This window comes from Haliotis rufescens, unplaced genomic scaffold, assembly GCF_023055435.1.
Source record: "Haliotis rufescens isolate VD_foot unplaced genomic scaffold, xgHalRufe1.0.p SCAF_5, whole genome shotgun sequence".
In the NCBI taxonomy this organism is placed as follows: Eukaryota; Metazoa; Mollusca; class Gastropoda; order Lepetellida; family Haliotidae; genus Haliotis; species Haliotis rufescens.
Window position 1 is genome coordinate 1,380,072 of NW_025964223.1, and position 19,699 is coordinate 1,399,770.

The 19,699-nt window shown below is 43.7% G+C and overlaps 1 protein-coding gene across 1 annotated transcript in view; it reads right to left on the bottom strand.

Annotated features, from left to right (window-relative positions):
* The window catches only part of LOC124111824 (adhesion G-protein coupled receptor D1-like), a 33,825-nt gene extending 14,731 nt beyond the window's left edge, over positions 1–19,094 (bottom strand). The window contains exons 1-13 of the mRNA XM_046471649.2: positions 18,932–19,094; positions 16,983–17,010; positions 14,311–14,436; positions 13,507–13,568; positions 12,125–12,260; positions 10,725–10,829; positions 9,228–9,401; positions 7,826–7,934; positions 6,146–6,237; positions 5,537–5,595; positions 5,090–5,275; positions 3,405–3,476; positions 2,229–2,346 (exon numbers count right to left, since the gene is read on the bottom strand). Coding sequence (XP_046327605.2) covers positions 2,229–2,346; positions 3,405–3,476; positions 5,090–5,275; positions 5,537–5,595; positions 6,146–6,237; positions 7,826–7,934; positions 9,228–9,401; positions 10,725–10,829; positions 12,125–12,260; positions 13,507–13,568; positions 14,311–14,436; positions 16,983–17,010; positions 18,932–19,018 — 1,354 coding nt within the window. The 5' untranslated portion in view covers positions 19,019–19,094. The remainder of the gene's footprint in view (positions 1–2,228; positions 2,347–3,404; positions 3,477–5,089; positions 5,276–5,536; positions 5,596–6,145; positions 6,238–7,825; positions 7,935–9,227; positions 9,402–10,724; positions 10,830–12,124; positions 12,261–13,506; positions 13,569–14,310; positions 14,437–16,982; positions 17,011–18,931) is intronic.
* Between the last annotated feature and the right edge of the window lie 605 nt (positions 19,095–19,699).

The window sequence follows — 19,699 nt, forward strand, 5'->3', positions numbered from 1 at the left end:
ACAGCACAGCAGTACTCCTACAACAGCACAGCAGTACTCCTTCAACAGCACAGCAGTACTCCGACAACAGCGGCGACCCGTGAAGATCCGGGATAGAATTGGTCTTCGGCAACCCATGCTTGCCGTAAAGGACGACTATGCGGTCGGCGACTAACGGGATCGGGTGGTCAGGCTCGCTTGGTTGATGCATGTCAACGTATCCCAATTTCGTGGATCGATGCTCATGATGTCAATCACTGGGTGGTCTGGTCCAGACTCTATTAATCACATACCGCTGAGTGCGGCGCTAAACAACAAACAAATAAACAAAAAAAAAAGGCGGCTGCAAACAAACGAGTCTTGACCAGTCAATTCAGTGATGGACCAGACAATCCAATGACGCGATAGCGCATTAGCTGATTTTGCTGAAGCTAAAAACGGTATGCAATTGTTGAATTTCGTCTGTTGCGTACAGTATAGAAAAGGCGGTGTTAAACAGAACGTGAACAGATGTATATGCACGGTGTATATTTGTGTCTAGTGTCATGTGTGACCAGTGGGGACGACCAAGGGGGTGGGGCTGCACTCATGGTCATCATGGAAGCGAATCTAGGATTCTATCCCATGACCCGAGTTGTGTAAAATCAGATCTCAGTTCTCGCTATCGCTAAACAATCGAAACAAAGATCTGATTATGTGGACATCCCATTACGGGTCACGTCAGAACGACCTTTCATCCGACCAATCAAAGCGTCACTTACCAGATCATGAAAGTGACAATCGGAATGTGTTTTCTAATCATGCAACCTCGAAAACGTTAACACGGGGTATTCCGAACGACAGTTACGGCCCGTGCGAATGATTCCGCCAAAATTACAATCGCAACCATATATTAGACATTCCGGAATGTTCGTTTGTTCAGTTTTCACAATTTTAATCGAGAACTGCGTCAACATATTTTTCAAGCGTAGTCTGAAATGGAAGTTGCCAGGTTGAAACAAGTGCCGTAAAGCTCGAGAAAGCTGCTTTCTATAGGCTGTTGTCGACTTCTTGTTAGTCATTTCAGTGGCCGGTCAAAGTTCGCGAAACGTCGTTCTGACGTGACCCGTAATGGGCATTCGTGACCACTCGCCCCTTTCCGTAACCTGCAAGAAGACTCGTCCCCCTATCGATGAATGTTATGTGCGAAAATACGACAAACCAATCAGAATGCGCGTATGATTTCAAGTTCTTCGTCAAAGAATCCCTCAGAAATAATTTTTGATTTTACATATGTCTTGCATCTAAAAATATACCCCAGACACAGTTAAATGTGTTCAATCATATTGTATAATTCCGCATGTCCCGATATGTTTTAAATTGCATCTGAAATATATATAATATATGGGGAAATATATGTGAACCATTACACAACGATTTGACAATTGTTTTAGGTATGCCCGTTTGCGCTAAGACGGAACCCGGTCGCAGAAATGGCCATGAGAAGGGCACGAGTCGCTATTCGGCTTGTCCCGGAATAACACGAGTTAGTTACGAATGCCGTAATAGGATGTCCTCGGATCTTTGTTTAAGGGGCCATTACACCAAACGGCGATCGCTCTGCGCTCCTTCTGCGTCCTAAAATTTGACTAGAGCGCAGTGGGGTCGCTATACTCAAGAAAACTCTCTTTTGGTGTAATCGCTCCTACGACCGTTCTGCCTTCTTTCTGCGACTAAATATGTTACTTTTGTCAATGTCACTGCGTTCCCTGAACGACCTAAGCGTTCACTGTGCGATATCTCTGCGCTCCCTCTGCGTCTCCTCTGCGTTTCCTCTGCGTTCCCTCTGCCTCCCCTCTGCCTCCTTATTGCAACTAACTACCGCGCTGCCACCCCTCTACGACCAATGGCGATCGCCCAACGACCTTTCAGCGATGCCTCTGCCTCCTTTCTGCGTTCCCTCTGCCTCCGTTCTGCCTCCTTCGAGCGACTTACATCGACGGCGATCTCACTGCGACTGTTTTAAGCAGGTTCAAAACTTTTCAGCGACAGTGGCGCTCTTGGCGATGGCTGAGCGTTCCCTCTGCCTCCCTTGTGCGCTCTACGCGACCGTTCTGCGACCCCTCTGCCTTCAACGCCGACCTGGCAAAACTTAAGAACGCAGAACGGTCGCAGAAAGGTCGCCGTCCGGTGTAATGGGGGTATTAGCGGCAGCGAGAACTTGCATGTTACAGAGGATACTGTGGTATAGTGGACAAGTGGAAGCTTACCGAAGTTGTCTCTCCTGTGTTGGATGTTGATGTCGGTGTCCCCGTCGAGGAGGTGGTCGGTGATCTTCCCCAGGACATTGTCCACAGACTGCACCAGAGACGGTAGCACCCCGGGGTCCTTTTAGTAGAAACACAGTTAAACTTCCTTATTCCGGAAATTCAGTTTTCGAACATTTCTATGAGGAACATCTGTATATTTCATTGGCGTATAAACCTTCATAGAGTGAGGGCAAAACTGAATGAACGACTATTTCTAATGTATGGAAACGATTGAAGTACCACATTAATCAGAAACAAAGCTTCTGTATTTATTCGTGCTGATATTGGCGTATTTTCTAGACCAAAATAAAACATTTTAAACACATTTTTGATATGTTGATATTGTAATTAAAGTTTCATTAGAATATATCTACGGATGTAATTCTTCTTCAAATTCAACAATAACTGCTTTCACGAAAAGGGGGCAATGAAGAAACGTGTGTAGATGTTTGTGTTTATCTTCAAAAGATTAGCATTTCCTAATATTTTCAAAGGATCCGGATAAAAGACAGACGGAAGGAAATAAATAATACGCATTCAGTTGATAAAAATGAAAATACTTGAAAACATTGTTAACCACATAAGCACACATATTTAGATCATGTTTATTTAATATATATATATATATATATGTTGTCAAGGTACGTATTCACGGGTATATTAAGTGATCAATAATATTTTGAAGTATTCCTGAAACATTTTTCCTTTATTCCGTGCGGCGTTCGCTGAATAGCAGAGAATGTGTATTATTTTACACCGCTGTTATATTCCAACGCAATATATCAACAATATCACAGAAATGGTTTTCACACATTGTACCCATGTTGGGAATCAAATCCGGGTCTTCGGCTTTACGAGCGAACTCTTTAACCATTAGGCTACCCCACCGCCCCTTTGGAGAGGAATAAAGTGAGTGAGTGAGTGAGTATGGTTTTACGCCGCTTTTAGCAATATTCCAGCAATATCACGGCGGGGGACACCAGAAATGGGCTTCACACATTGTACCCATGTCGGGAATCGAACCCGGGTCTTCGGCGTGACGAGCGAACGCTTTAACCACTTGGCTACCCGACCGCCCCAGAGGAATAAAGGGTATAGGGGAATAAAGGGTATAGTAAGATTGCGTTAAGGACATACAGTTTCTGAGACATGTTCCCAGATGTCGTGGTTGTCGGGCCGCAGGAGGGTGTCGACAATGTCGCTGACGCTCTGCATTAGACAAATACATTTAAATAACAATACAGTGGAACCTCGTTTGATCGGACTCTGTTAATCCGGAAACCCCACATTCCGGACAATCTTGATAAAAAAAAGTGTTTATATCACCAATTAACATAATTCTGTTCACATGATTCATTTAGCGTCCGGATTCTCGAGGTTTCATTGTATATCATGCTGGGTGTTATTCTGCATAGCAGTCTGACCGGACCCTGTTAATCCGGAAACACCACATTCCGGAAATCTTGATTGAAAAATTTATATATCACCAATTAACATGATTCTGTTCACGTCATTTATTAAGCGTCCGGATTCACGAGGTTTCATTGTATGTCATGCTGAGAGTTATTCTACAAAGAAATCTCAGCCTAAGCCGACATTAAAATGGGAGAAAGAGGTATATTGGAACGAGACCCTCGTATTGAGGCACATTGTGTTGGGTGAGGATGGCGGATTGTCTGTATTGAAAGTATTCTGAGGCAGACATTTTGGAATTCATAATAGTCGAAATTAAATCTATTTAAAACAAGAAAACATGTAATTCATCATAAACCGTGTCATTCATCGGTCGGTGCCGCTTCAATAAAATCGTCCGGATTTATAAAGGTCTGTATTAAGGAATCAAGGGTACATCACAATATACCTTTAATTGTAGATAGCCGTTTCCATATAAATTGTTCGGTATATCATATGACAGAAGTTGTATTGTAACTTAATTTTTGATGATTTTTTAGTGGCAGCAGATTGAAGCGCTCGTAAATTTAAATGTTTGTTTGTTGTTTAACGCCGCACTCGGCTTGACACCTTCCGGGGCCTCGCCAGTTTGAAATCTAGTGCCGTGAAGCTGATTTCTGATTGGCTAATGTCGACTTCTTGTTAGTCATGTCTTTGGTCCAACAAAGTTTTCGAATTGTCGTTCTGACGTGACCTGTAATGGGATGTCCTCAGATCTTTGTTTAGTGAAACAAGATCTGATTTAAATGAGATATGGAATTTTAAGGTTAAAGTAGACCTAATACGACGGCACTACTGGTCCAAAGGAGAAGTTGAGGGCTGATCGCGTTTAACATTATGTCGGCGAAAGTCGAGGATTTCGGGGAGGTAAAGTTCATCATCATCATCTATCGTATTAATATAACAATAGTGGAGGGATGCTACACATTCCTGCAATAATCACTCCGAAAAAACGAGTTGAGTTGAACGTGTTTGATCAGTGTCCCTGTTACTTCACGGCGTGTCTGTTTAATGTGGGAGGAAAGCCCGAAGTGATGCAGATCTCAGACGTTTACCACTTTGGTGAAACCCGAGAGTACGGATATGGTGATGACAAACCTAGAAGCAAAATCAGCGAGAACTGGGATTCGAACCCACGATCACAGGTTTTCTCTGCACAGCAAAGTGCGACACCTTAGACCATTGGGCCACCAGTGTCCTCTAAATGTGTATAAAACTCAGCATGCATAGAAGAGTATTCAAAAGATGATTAGCTTAACATGTACATACATGAGGATTGTAGGAAAGTTCACATATAAACAAAGGACATTTACTCCGTAATAATGATTTCTGTAAATGCGGACAGGATTAAAATGTATGCTTAGTGTTACCGAGATCAGGTGTGCGGTGTCGTCGTTGGAGAGGGTTCCTATGAGCGATGTTGTGGACAGACTGTCGAGGATGTTGCTGACGTCCACCACGCTGCTACTGTTCAGCGTTTCCTTGACGCTGCTGCTGAACGCCAGGAACGCTGACAACGTGTCCGGGGTGTTCACGACGGCGGTGGTCACGTGATGCTACATATCGGGTCAGAAAGGGCACTATTAATGTTAAGTTTTAATGTAACGGAAAACTTTGGCTTTCTTAGCTTCATGAATATCTCTTAATAGGGGATATTTGACACATTTAGCCTTATCCTGTTCAATGTATAAACTTGTCGAAGCCGTTTACTAAAATATAAATATTTTACCTTCTTGTCTATATATCAATTTATTGCGTAAACGGGAGAGTAAATGATCCGTACGGTAGGGAATCTACAGGTAACATGTTCTACGTACACTGGCGGCCATTGTTGTAGGCTGCGGCGTACTTCCGGTACTCGTGTCCACATCTGAAACTAGAAATATTCACGCTGAGGATGACTCAGCCACATTAACAATTGTTTCCATTTATTTTTAAGAAAAAGAAATTTTAAGACCAAACTAAAATTTCACTTATTATCTTCAGCTCGTAATAAAGAGAACGCATGATATTAATCTACCGACCCATATATTATGTTAAATTTAAAAAGTCACCGCCAAATACTCTCGATGATTTAACGAAATAGATTCCACTGGATGTAAAAGGCAAAAAAGAGGTGACAATTATATGAATGGATCACTGAAAATAAGTGTACGACAAAAAGGGTAAGTGTGTCCTGCCCTGCCGGTATCACCCGTCACTCGCACAATTTGCATAATAAAGTAAACACATGCAACCTGAAGCACGATTATTCTTGTTTTGCCCTAATCGTTCATTGTTCCTAATTTACAAGTTACCTTGACAACCATGGTTCAATGCCTGGAATAAGCTAGGGGACATTCCTTATACGACAATGTTTATGTGTAAGTGTATGATGTCAAAGATGCCGTGTGACGGAGCTGACCCCTGACCCCTGACCCCTGTACCTGGGTGGCTGATCATGCGGACCTCCATCGCAGTCAGCTCCCGCCTCCACAACGCCAGCTCATCCACCTTGAGGTACTCGCCCCACTTGTCACTGGAAGACAAATCCCCACCAACCATCATTCCCTGTAGATCCACCCAACACGACGACCGACATGGGCCATGGTTTTACCTTCCCACCTTACTGCCCAATAGAACGAAATTACCATGCGATCTACCGATAGCGCGTATGATTTGTTTGTTTGTTGTTTAAAGCCACAGTCAGTATTATTCCAGCCAAATGACGGCGATCTGTAAATAATCGAGTCTGGACCAGACAACCCAGTGACTGATATCATGAGCATCGATCTACGCAATTCGGATACGATGACACGCATCAATAGCGCGTATGAGATGTGACAGTGCAAATAGGATTGCGCTCTTGGTGAGTCCTTGCAGTGTAGACCCCTTTTAAGACTAGCGCCTTCCTAATTTGAGGTATTAAGTGAATGGTGTTTTATGCCGCAATCGGCAATCAGATCTGGATCAGGCAAACCGATGGCTGAAAGCGTGAGCAAGCTAGATGACCTAGTGTACCCGGAATCCCATCTTCCCGAGGCAAGGGCGTTAATGACCAAAAAAATCCAGTTTCAACCCTTGCCGAACAAGGCTGGAATTCCGGAATTACAATTTGGCTGGACTAACGAGTCTATGCAAAGTCCAATCAAAATCGCGTAACGAACTAGACATCCGGTTCTTAAACAACATGCATTACAAAGTGCTTATTTCGGTCGACTGCAGGATTTGCAAAGCATGTGTACCGTCAACTGGGCGTCGACAGATATTTTCCAAATTTATTCATGTTTTGAGTCAAGGTGCTCAAGTGATTTAATGCATTTCGTGGGGTAAGACCGGTTTTAATAAAATACAGATCTTGATTATCGATCAGATCGTCTTGACTGGGCGCCGCAAAATTGTTTAAAGCAAATTCAAGTGATATGAGAGATGGAATCTGATTGGTCAGTAGGAAGGACATATAAGATACATAACTCGTAATAGCCACTGGTGGCGCTAAGATCGGCAAGGGTGGAAACTGGAGTTTTACAGTCAGTTAACGCCCCTGCCTCGGGAAGATGCCGGAATCCCGACCGGGGGTCAGGTATGTAAAAACCTGTCCAACTAGAGTCGACCTTTGGGACCTTATATTCGGGGACTTTACCCAGGGTACTTATCCTACTGGAATGGACGTAAAATGAAAATGGATAAACGAGGAATGATTGGGTGGTAATTGTCCGATATAAATCTACTACAAATAATCAAATGATGACATCGTATTGTACAAATTCCATTAGCTGTGCTTTGATTTGCTCAGATCCATACAGTATGTAGTCAGTCATGTTCCTAATCTGTAGGGGGCACGGGTGGCCAAGTCGTCTAGGGCGCCACGATTCGCTGTGCAGAGTTGCGACCCTTGGGCACGCCAGAAACCTATGATTGTGGGTTCGAATCCCAGATTATGTTTCTAGGTTTGTCAGTACCATGACCGTGCTCGTGGGTTTCACCGAAGTGATAAACCTCCGAGACCTGCATCACTTCGGGCTTTCCTCCCACATTAAGCTGACACGCCGTGATATAACTGGAATACTGTTAAAAGCGGCGTTAAACGCAATTCACTCACTCACTCACTCACTCCTAAGCTGTACCCTAACTCCTTGCAGCCAATCATGAGCTTGTTGTAGGAGTCGCTCATTGTCGGCTGGTTCACTGCCGTGGCGAACTTCACAGCATCTCCATCAACATACACCTTAACATCTGAAACAGAGTCAAATTACGCTATCTTAGGCAGAAGTGTTGGGAGTCTAGGAACAAAATGTTTATCACGTCCGGTAAACAGTAGAATGAATAGTTTGTTCATTTCTCGACAAATAGATATATTGCAATAATCAAATTCAACTGCAGGGACTTCCTCTGCTATTATTATTTCAACTACACGAGATGCACCCGTAGTGTCCAGGTGAAGGTCAGCGAATGTCCACCTATCTGCTGTGTCGAGGTAAGGGTCAGCGTATGTCCACCTATCTGCTGTGTCCAGGTAAGGGTCAGCGAATGTCCACCTATCTGCTGTGTCCAGGTAAGGGTCAGCGAATGTCCACCTATCTGCTGTGTCCAGGAAAGGGTCAGCGAATGTCCACCTATCTGCTGTGTCGAGGTAAGGGTCAGCGTATGTCCACCTATCTGCTGTGTCCAGGTAAGGGTCAGCGTATGTCCACCTATCTGCTGTGTCCAGGTAAGAGTCAGCGAATGTCCACCTATCTGCTGTGTCCAGGTAAGGGTAAGCGAATGTCCACCTATTTGCTGTGTCGAGGTAAGGGTCAGCGAATGTCCACCTACCTTAAGATGGACTCCAGGTAAGGGTCAGCGTATGTCCACCTATCTGCTGTGTCGAGGTAAGGGTCAGCGAATGTCCACCTATCTTCTGTGTCCAGGTAAGGGTCAGCGAATGTCCATCTATCTGCTGTGTCCAGGTGAGGGTCAGCGAATGTCCACCTATCTGCTGTGTCGAGGTAAGGGTCAGCGTATGTCCACCTATCTGCTGTGTCCAGGTAAGGGTCAGCGAATGTCCACCTACCTGAAGATGGACTCCAGGTTAGGGTCAGCGTATGTCCACCTATCTGCTGTGTCCAGGTAAGGGTCAGCGAATGTTCACCTATCTTCTGTGTCCAGGTAAGGGTCAGCGAATGTCCACCTATCTGCTGTGTCGAGGTAAGGGTCAGCGAATGTCCACCTACCTGAAGATGGACTCCAGGTAAGGGTCAGCGTATGTCCACCTATCTGCTGTGTCGAGGTAAGGGTCAGCGAATGTCCACCTATCTGCTGTGTCCAGGTGAGGGTCAGCGAATGTCCACCTATCTGCTGTGTCGAGGTAAGGGTCAGCGTATGTCCACCTATCTGCTGTGTCCAGGTAAGGGTCAGCGAATGTCCACCTATCTTCTGTGTCCAGGTAAGGGTAAGCGAATGTCCATCTATCTGCTGTGTCCAGGTAAGGGTAAGCGAATGTCCACCTATCTTCTGTGTCCAGGTAAGGGTCAGCGAATGTCCACCTACCTGAAGATGGGCTCCAGGTGAAAGCGAGGTGCACTAGCAGAGTCCGGGTAAGGTTTATGTTGTGTTCAGGAATCTGTACGCTGTATACGGCTGTGGAAGTCTTCAGCGTCATCTGGAACTCGCTGCTTGACGCGTTGTAGCCGAAGTACACCCCCCGAGACGGTCCGTGTGCCCCTTGGAATCGCATGAAGATAGAGTTCAACGTTAATTGGTAAAACTGACGCACCTACAAACGGATCTGCTGGTGTCAGCGAAACAGAAGAGCGACCTGCCCTACGAACAGCAACTTCCGGGCTTGGATGTCAAGGGCTTGGTATCATAAATATACCCACCGCCCAAGGAAAAGCGAACCATAGAAACATGTAGAGAAGTATGTAAGTTAAGAAGAGATGTTTCCACTGTTAATGACAAAACTAACAATCAGCCAAGTGTTATCAGCGCCTATCATCTGTTGGCTGCCTTTGTCAGCTTGTACCCTTTGTTATTTTCCACCTTTTGTTATCTTATTAATTTTGTTGTCCTTACATGTAAATATATATGCTCTCTGCCTCATGGCATTCATTCACCTGATGAAGGAGTAAGTATATACTTCGATACGTTGTGTTCCTCATATAAAGAAGTTGACATCCATATATTCTCTTCCTTACGTGTATCACTTCTAAATGCCTTTCAAAGACCTAACATGTATGGTATTCGCGTTTCTTTTGGCGGACAGTGGTCAGATGTAACAAATATTATGTTTGGGATAACACTTTCTTAGTAAAGTACAGATTCTAGTACTTTTGGGGTTGAGTCTCACCCGGGGATTCGAACCCACACTACCAGAGTGAGGCACCTAGTCGCCAGCACACAAAATCAGCCATCTAACCCACTCAGCCACCGAGGCTTCAGCAAAAATGAAAGTCCGACAACATGGACTTGGCAGTGTGACACTGTGAGAACTATGAAGGCAACCGGTTGATTGGTTTGTTGTTTAACGCCGTACTCAGCAGTATTCCAGCTATATGACAGCGGTCTGTAAATAATCGAGTCTGGACCAGACAATCCAGTGGTTGACATCCAAAACCCATTCTTTGTCCTATACCTACGACTGCTTCCGTGGTCAAGTGGTAGAGTGTCCGCCTGGAGAGCGGAAGGTCCAGGGTTAGATCACCGGCCGCGTCATACCAAAAGATGTTAAAAGATGGTACTTGTTGTTACCCTGTCTGGCGCTCGGCATTAACGGGCTTAAACAAGGACTGGTCGGCTCGGAGTCAGTATACTGGGGTATTCATGTTAACTGCGACATGGCATCTCGCTAGCACAATAAATCGGCTTCAGTCCGGACTAGTACAAGCAGCCACACACGAGCATGCACGTCTCTATATGAGTGCAATAATCGTGGACGCGAAGTTAAACCCCATTTCACCTCACCTCATATACCTACTGACACAATATCAATGCTTTAATTAACATATTTTACATTTACATTTTCTCAAGAACAAAAAAGTTACTCACCGGAAGTAAGGATGGTTATGTCAGAGTCCGGCGCGCGCAGCATGTTGAAGAAGAAGCCATATGTCACTCCTGATGAGCAGAGCCCTGGGTCGCTCACGCACGTCCCTTGTAGAACAATTATCGCATGAGGCACCCATTTGAGGGTGGATGTGGGGTGTATTTGTTTCTTAAGAGGAGTGGAGATTCTCTAACGACATCCAGTCTGCCCATCCTCTATACCCCAAGGGCTCGCATTTGTGTAAACCAACACAAGCCCACGTGGTTCTCAAATTACCCGCCCTTTTCATCTGCCAATGTCTAAAGAACCAATCAGAATGCGAGTTACAAACAAGCCTCAATGTTGGGTTGGTAATATCAACAAGATGGCGGCCAGTCCTATTGCTTAAGATACAGTTTGTGAGAAATTCAACATTGAAAAACTGACAGACACGCAAAAGAAAGCCCTCTTTAATCCGTTTGATTGAAAGGATGACTTCGTGAACATTAAAGCTGTCGGTGGCAATTCCTCCCGTTCCTTTACATGGTTCCCTATCTCGACGGTTGATTGGTCGGTAAAATGTCCATAAAAATCAAGTTCATGGGATGTAAGGGAATGGACCTGGGGGCTAGAGTAGGCTTACCGAAATGCGAGTCCCGGAGATATAGGGGATGCTAGCCTGTCCTGCCAACAATATATGTTTGTATATTGAGGGGTAACACTTGAGAACATTTTTTTTCTTTCCATTTTTTTCTGGAACAAATAAAGTTGTTCACAAAACCCGCATCTTAACAACACCCTACACCCCAGCCCTGACCTGCCAGAATATCAAACAGTCGGTCCCTACATAACATGTTTTTTTTAGATACATTTGATCTATTCCCAGGGAAAACATAGAGTTTGTATTTCCGCGAATACAAGATGTCTATTTTTCATGTATATGAGACATTAAAGTTTGAAGTACGTTTGCCATATACAGTGAAACCTCGATACTATGGACCCCATACGATGGAAAACCCCAGCTGCCCGGGCGAATATTGTTTGGAACGTTTGTCTAATCAAAGAGGGGCGGTCGGGTAGCCTAGTGGTTAAAGCGGTCGCTCGTCACGCCGAAGACCCGGGTTCGATTCCCGACATGGGTACAATGTGTGAAGCCCATTTCTGGTGTCCTCCGCCATGATATTACTGAAATATACTCACTCCTATCAGGAAAAAAACGGGTTCCCCTGTACCTTAAAACCCCGATAGTCCGGAACCTGCATTCTGGGTGATAATGTTGCAACACATTTATATACAAGATTTACAAAATACCCGTGGTTAGTTAATGTGTTATTCTGGACGACTTCAATGGGAGGGTTGACCGTCCAGATTAAAGAGGTTACACTGACACTTGACAAAAGTGACTCACAAAGGAGTGACTCACCAGCGAACGAGCCAATGTCCAGGCATTCAGAAGAATTGATGGACAGCATCCCGCCAGACCGCCCACTAGGGTCAACGGTCACGTGCTCACTGACCACTTCCGTTTGCCGGAGGCCCTTTGTTTGACTTTCTGAAAACTAAATTCATTCACACAATTACAAAGTCCCCGTTATCGGCTGCAGCAATACCCTTATACTTAAGAAATATCGCCTCAGCTGCTTAGGGGTGGTGGGGTAGCTCCGTGGTTAAAGCTTTCGCTCGTCTCGCCGAACGCCCAGGTTCGATTCCCCGTGTTTGTACAATAAGTGAAGTAATTGTCATCCCTGAGAGATATACAGCTGTTTGCAATGTAAATTGTGTCATGGTCAATGGGCATTACCAGTTTGTGAAGCCACCTGGGACTGCCGACTTGACGGGTGGTCAATCTGTCAGACCTTTTAGTCCATGGCTACCTTAGCACTACGACTGTCGTAGGCCTATGTTACAATCTCCTTAGCGCTGAGAGAGCTTTATGGAACAAGTACCCTACAATCATAATTATTATCAATGTTCGGTTATGCTACCGTGACTAAAATTCACTTCATGCTACCGTCACTAAAACATAGTGTATTCTACCGTGACTAAAACATGCTACCGTGACTAATTTTTACCGTATTCTACCGTGGCTAAAATATATTGTATGCTGATTGTGACACGGTAACTAACAGGTTTAGAGTTATCCGCCCTTGGTTGTATTTCAGCCCTGCATAAAGACCATTTTGCTCACTTCATCACAAAGGCCATCTCGTTCAGCTCCATGGGAGATTTGGAATCCTTAAGTTCACTCGTTCACGTGACTATTACATTACCCAATACATTCTGGTCGTTACATACATGTTGTCCGATTTGACTGTATGTATGGTATTATTACCCGCAAAAAGGGTTTCTAACAATCGGCCATCATGTTGCAGTAACTATTCGCGGAGGGATACGCCGGTGTGCGATCACTACTTCATTGCTGTCCTAGGAATGACGAAGATAACAGCCGAATTAGTGAATGAGTTGGGTTTAACGCCGCTTTGAACAGTATTCCAGTTATATCACGGCGTGTCAGCTTAATGTGGGAGGAAAGCCCGACGTCTCAGACGTTTACCACTTCGGTGAAAACCAAGAGCACGGGTATGGTGCTGAAAAACATAGAAACATAATCGGGGCGAACCGGGTTTTGAACCCACAATCATAGGTTTCTGGCGTGCCCACTCTGCACAGTGAATCGCGGCGCCTTAGACGACTGAGACAGTGCCTCTTACCACCGAATTAAATACAGACCTGACATGCAGGGCCGAACATGGAAACCAGAAACAGACTAATCACAGTAGGCATGACGGGATCTTAGTTACTTACAGCTCCAGCCTTGATCTCATCGAACGGGAAGTAGAGATTAGCTTCAGTGTACAGCTCGTGCTCTGGAAAAGGTAAAGTAGTTACATCCTCGCCACCCAGGGGAATTATGTTACCTGCCGTTCACATATAGCCTGGAGAACCGCACAGGATGTTTTTGTGCGTACATATATCGGAAGCGGGATTGGCAGGTAGCTTTTACGAAACTCATGAATATATATCAACATTTATCTTTATCTCGGTATTATATATAATTAAGGGGCTAAAACATGGACTGGTCGGCTTGGAGGCAGTATACTGTGTCTGAGTAGGGTATTCATGTTAAACTGCGACGTGGTATCTCAGTGGGCTAGAACTTTTAAATCGGCATTAGTTCAGACTAGTACAAGCAGCCACAAACACACACACACACACACACACAAACACAAACACACACACACACGCGTGCATGCATGCAAGTCGCTATATAAGTGCAATAATCTTGAACGTGCCGTAAAGCTCCATTTAAGCTCACATCACTTTTAACATATGTAGTGAGTTAGTAAATATTTTGTTCAGTAGCCACAAAATCCGATGTAAGCAAACCACTGCGATGTCACCATACACACTGATAATCAGAGAATAACAAAAATCATTAAAATACCCTTACAATCATTTATATCGGCCTTTTCATTCACCTCACACATTGCACACATGGCGCATGTGAGAATTTATTTAAAATGATTGTAGTTCTTCCGGCGCCTCATGATTTTTTTACTATTACATATCTGTTACCGGCCAATCATGTACGTCAAGGCAAAGACTCACTGCATAGGGCACACATGTAAGGACAACCGTTGATGACGAAGGAGTGGGTTCCGTCGCACCACTCCGCGTACCAGCCCTGGTCCCCCACGGCGGGGTAGCATCTGGCGTCTGTGTCACGGCATAGCCCTGCACAAACACAACATGTGTACTCTACTACTACTACTACTACTACTACTACTACTACTACTACAACTACCACTGTGTCACGGCATAATCCTGCACAAACACACCTGGCGATTACAACATCTGTACTCTACTACTACTACTACTGCTACTACAACTACCACTGTGTCACGGCATAACCCTGCACAAACACACATGGCGATTACAACATCTGTACTCTACTACTACTACTACTACTACCACTACCACTGCTACTACTATTACTACTGCTACTACTACTACTACTGCTACTACTACTACTACTACTACCACTGCTACTACTACTACTGCTACTACCACTGCTACTACTATTACTACTACTACTACTACTACTACCACTGCTACTACTATTACTACTACTACTGCTACTACTACTACTACTACTACTGCTACTATTACTACTACTACTACTGCTATTACTACTGCTACTACTACCACTACTACTGCTGCTACTACTACTACTAGTTGTACTACTACACCCACCTACCACCACTGCTACTATTGCTACTACTACTACTACTACTACTACTACTACTGCTACTACCACTGCACAAACACACATGGCTATTACAGCATCTGTACTAGCCTACTACTACTACTACTATTACTACCCTACTACCACCACTACTACTAATAATAATAATCATAATCATAATCATAATAATATAGCGCCTTTACATTACAATTATTCAGTGCTCACTCGATTTCTTTTCAATCTCAGCTCCCTGAGGGGAATACAATCCAAGCTTGGTCGGTAGGAAGATAACATTACCATGGTATCCTACTAGGTACCCATTCACTGCTGCGTGAAGAGAGGCAATCTGGACCAGACAATCCAGTGAATGACATCACGAGCATGGATCCACGCAATTGGGATACGTTGACATGCATCAACCAAGTCAGCGAGCCTGACCACCCGATCCCGTCAGTCGCCTATTCCTGCAAGCATGGGTTGCTGAAGACCTATTCTAACCCTGACTGTCACGGGTGACACCACAGGTACAACACGTGGTTCAGTGTGGGGCGGGGCTGAATCTAGACACTCCCAGGAGTCAAGCTGCCGTACGAGGTCACCCACCCACCTACTCTCCCCGACAAACGGGGCTTCACCTTACCGTGTGGGTGACGCGTACACGGGACCACGTGACGCCCTTTGTTTGGTTGAGTCAGTGAGTGACATGTAATATCATGGCCTTAGGGAGAACATCCGAAGTGATACAGATTTAGAAATTTACGACCAGGTAAATGCCAGGAGCAACAGAATGGTACTGAGAAACCATTCAGAGCTCCAGATAACTTTTTGAGCAATTGAGTTTTTACTCGAAGGTTTCTATTTAATTTGGTTATTACATTTTTCATTGGGTAACCAATATTTTGTCACTAATCTATTCATCACTCTATTGGGCACATCAAATCGTTGTTCCTTGACTCTATAGAATCTAACTCTTACCGTTTTTTCTATATCTGAACACTTATTTGAGAATCTGGTTCAAAGGATTTTACGCATAAAATGTAGTTTATATATGGCGTTTTGAGATGAGGGCAATTTTCTCATACTATGTGATCTTGTTAAGAAAACGACATATATATTTCTTGTTGTGTTTAAAATTGTTTTACTGAACTATTCTCACCTTGTGTTAATCCTCTATACTAGAAATATATAAATGTCTATGTGGTTAAGAAAACATTGCCCCGTGTTGTCAAACCATTAAAACCCCAAACATGCATGTATAGCCCAAGCCGTGCTTTACCAAACGGCTGGAAGACTTAAAGTAACACATGACCAATCAACGTCACATTGGAATTCCTTTCTGCACACGACGCCAGTTTTGTAACTGCCAGTCAGGATTGGTGTGCAGACAAACCAGAGACGCTAAAAATAGCACGGTAATGTAGGCCTCGTTCTGGGAAATTTAGAAATTAGGAAATACCACTGTAATAAATTAATTACCCCCCACCCCCCACCCCACCCCTCCCCACCCAAAAAAAAAACAACCAAAAAAAACCAAAACAAAACAACAACCCCCCAAAAAACCAAAAAACAAAACAAAACAAAACAACAACAAAAAACAATATATTTAAAGTATGTGCAAGAAATAAAGGGGAGACCCCGGGATATTGGCACTACAGCAGCTTTTGTTCAAGGTTATCATTTGAAGTGTTTATGTCGTTGATGTATATCAATAATACCCTTATTACACAAAGACAATTTAACTCAAAGAACTAATTAAATGTCTCGCCCTGGACTGGATATGGACGTCACACGTAAGTCTGGGACAGAATTCTTTTGGACTTTGATTATTCTGCATAAGTTTCCATGCACACAGAAACAATGGATAAGTAGCACCTTTTTTGATCGATCACAAAGAGCTGACATACCAAGGGTCTTCAAACTACTAAGAAAACATTTCAACTCATATCATATTTTCAATATCTATCTTCATAAATGAAGGCTATCAATCGACAATAAAAGGTTTAGTCTATGAATATAACAGTGTTGCAACACGTACCACAAACGGCGATCGGCGAGAAGAAAATCTGCAATAAAATCAGAAGAATTAAACATACAACTGTCATATATTACAGAAGCATATTCCTCAGTGAAACCTATACTCTGTTTACTTTAGTGCTTGGCCAGCGCCAACGTATTACTGGCAAGCAATGTAACTGATTAACCATACATATACTACTCAAAAGAAGTAAAAGAACACCCGATTTTTTTATACTACTACAGTTAATCTGTCGTGCCATGACAGATTGACTATGGAAAAGTAAAAGAATTGGTGTTCTTTAACTTCTTTTGAGTGGTATACGTAAGTATGTAGTGACTGAGTGAGTGAGTTTGGTTTTACGCAGCTTTTAGCAATATTCCAGCAATATCACGGCGGGGGACACCAGAAGTGGGCTTCACACATTGTACCCATGTGGGGAATCGAACCCGGTTCTTCGGCGTGACGAGCAAACGCTTTAACCACTAGGCTACCTGACCGCCCCCGTAGGTATGTAAGTATGAACACGCAGAGCTATTGCCGTATGTGTGTATACTACACAATGTATTGCCGTGTCGTGACATTTGTTTATAACCAAAATGTAGGTGAATACATAATTATGCGATTATGTTGTTGTTTGTTTGTTGTTTAACGCCGCACTCAGAAATATTCCAGCTATCTGACGGCGGTCTGTAAATAATCGAGTCTGGACCAGACAATCCAATGATTGACATCATGAGCATCGATCCACGCAATTGGGATACATGTATCAACCAAGTCAGCGAGCCTAGCCAGCCGATCCCGTTAGTCGCCTCTTACGACAAGCATAGACGCCTTTTACGGCAAGCATGGGTTGCTGAAGACCTATTCTAACCCGGATCTTCACGGGTCGCGATTATGTAACTAGTCTGTCAGTTTACTGGCCCAACTTGGAGATTCTTATGCCCATGGACTTTACTGTCTCAGGTTACATCCCTACACTTGCGGGGGCACGGGTGGACCAGTCGTCTAAGGCGCCGCGATTCGCTGTGCAGAGTTGCGTCCCTTGGACACACCAGAAACCTATGATTGTGGGTTCGAATCCCGCTTCGCCCCGATTATGCTTCAAGGTTTGTCAGCACCATACCCGTGCTCGTGGGTTTCACCGAAGTGGTAAACGTCTAAGACCTGCATCACTTCGGGCTTTCCTCCCACATTAAGCTGACACGCCGTGATATAACTGGAATACTGTAAAAAGCGGCGTGAAACCAAACCCACTCACTCACTCATTACACTTGCGATACTTTGTTTACCGTTTGTAGATTCATCACTGGAATGACCCGTACTGTGAAATGTACCCGACACCATTTTAAAGTGCATGGAATGACAATAGTAAATCCATATTAATTTCCTTGACTACCTTGAAACGACGTGGAGCCGATGTGAATATAATCTCACCTTTGGATACAAAGACAAGAAATCTATCGAGAATATAGAACATTTGATACAAACATGCATATAAAACAAACAGAAAAATAGACCTAACAAAGCTAGCGTTTCAATTTGGTATCTAACTAAACATGGATGGTTATGTGCAATACTGCCCGCGGCTGTGGAGGTATTCTGTTAAAATTAACTACGCTTTGGAATCGAGAAGGACTTCCAAATGTGTATATGAATTTTCGCCATTCTCGGCAAACAATAACGAAAAAAAATATTACCGATATTTATGACCAATGAAGCTTTAAACCCACTCGATGCTTGTGCTAGCGTTTTAAATATGCATGGATTAACTGGTCCGCATTTTTGTTTTTGCGTAGAAAATCTAGATTCCTTTTCGAAATTTTTGCGATCTGCATTCTTTGAACTTTATTTTAATGTTAAGTCCTTCAGAAATACTTGCCGATTAAATACGATCAGCTCAATTAAGCACTTGCATAATAATAGTCAAAATAAATAATCAATACAGGTAATCGTATTGGTATACTCACCAACAAAAACTTGAAACCATTCCTAAAGATATCATGATTTTCCATTAATATTTCAATATAATTCCACACATGGAAAGAACAATGCATGTTTCATGACTGCGGAGATGACCATATCGCCAGTGTTGTGTTTGCCGACGCTGTGGAGTAGCCGAGAAGACGTCAAGCACCAGCTGAGTGGATAGCGACATTGTGTGAACACCCTTGGTGCCAGGCGCCGGGCTTGTGTAGCGTGTTGACCGATAGATGGCGTGGGAAGAACGACATTGCCGAGACAACTTTATGGTAGCTCAATTCGATTGTGGTAAATCATTCTTCAACACACGTCCACCTTATAGGACCAGCGAAAAGTATTAGAACAAAGATGAGTGTCGACAACAAACATGCAAGAACGTTTATCTCTGTAATACATAACACCAAAACACATCCTATAGTTTGCACGTGCCGCACGCACTAGCGCAACACTCGTGTGTATTTCCTGTGTCATTCCAGATATGACACGTTCAAGGACGCTCGCGTTATCTCTGTGAACCATTGTTTCTGCCAATCTTATTGATTCTGTTTATCTTACAGTTGTAATTAACTTGATTGCATTCAATGTTTGTGTTTAAAACAAGCGATGCGGTGTCTGCAACGCGCGGTTGGTTGGTTGGTTGGTTGGTTGGTTAACGTCGCACTCAGCAATATTCCAGCTATATGACGGCGGTCTGTAAATAATCGAGTCTGGACAATCCAGTAAATACAGTGATTGATATCATGAGCATCGGTCCA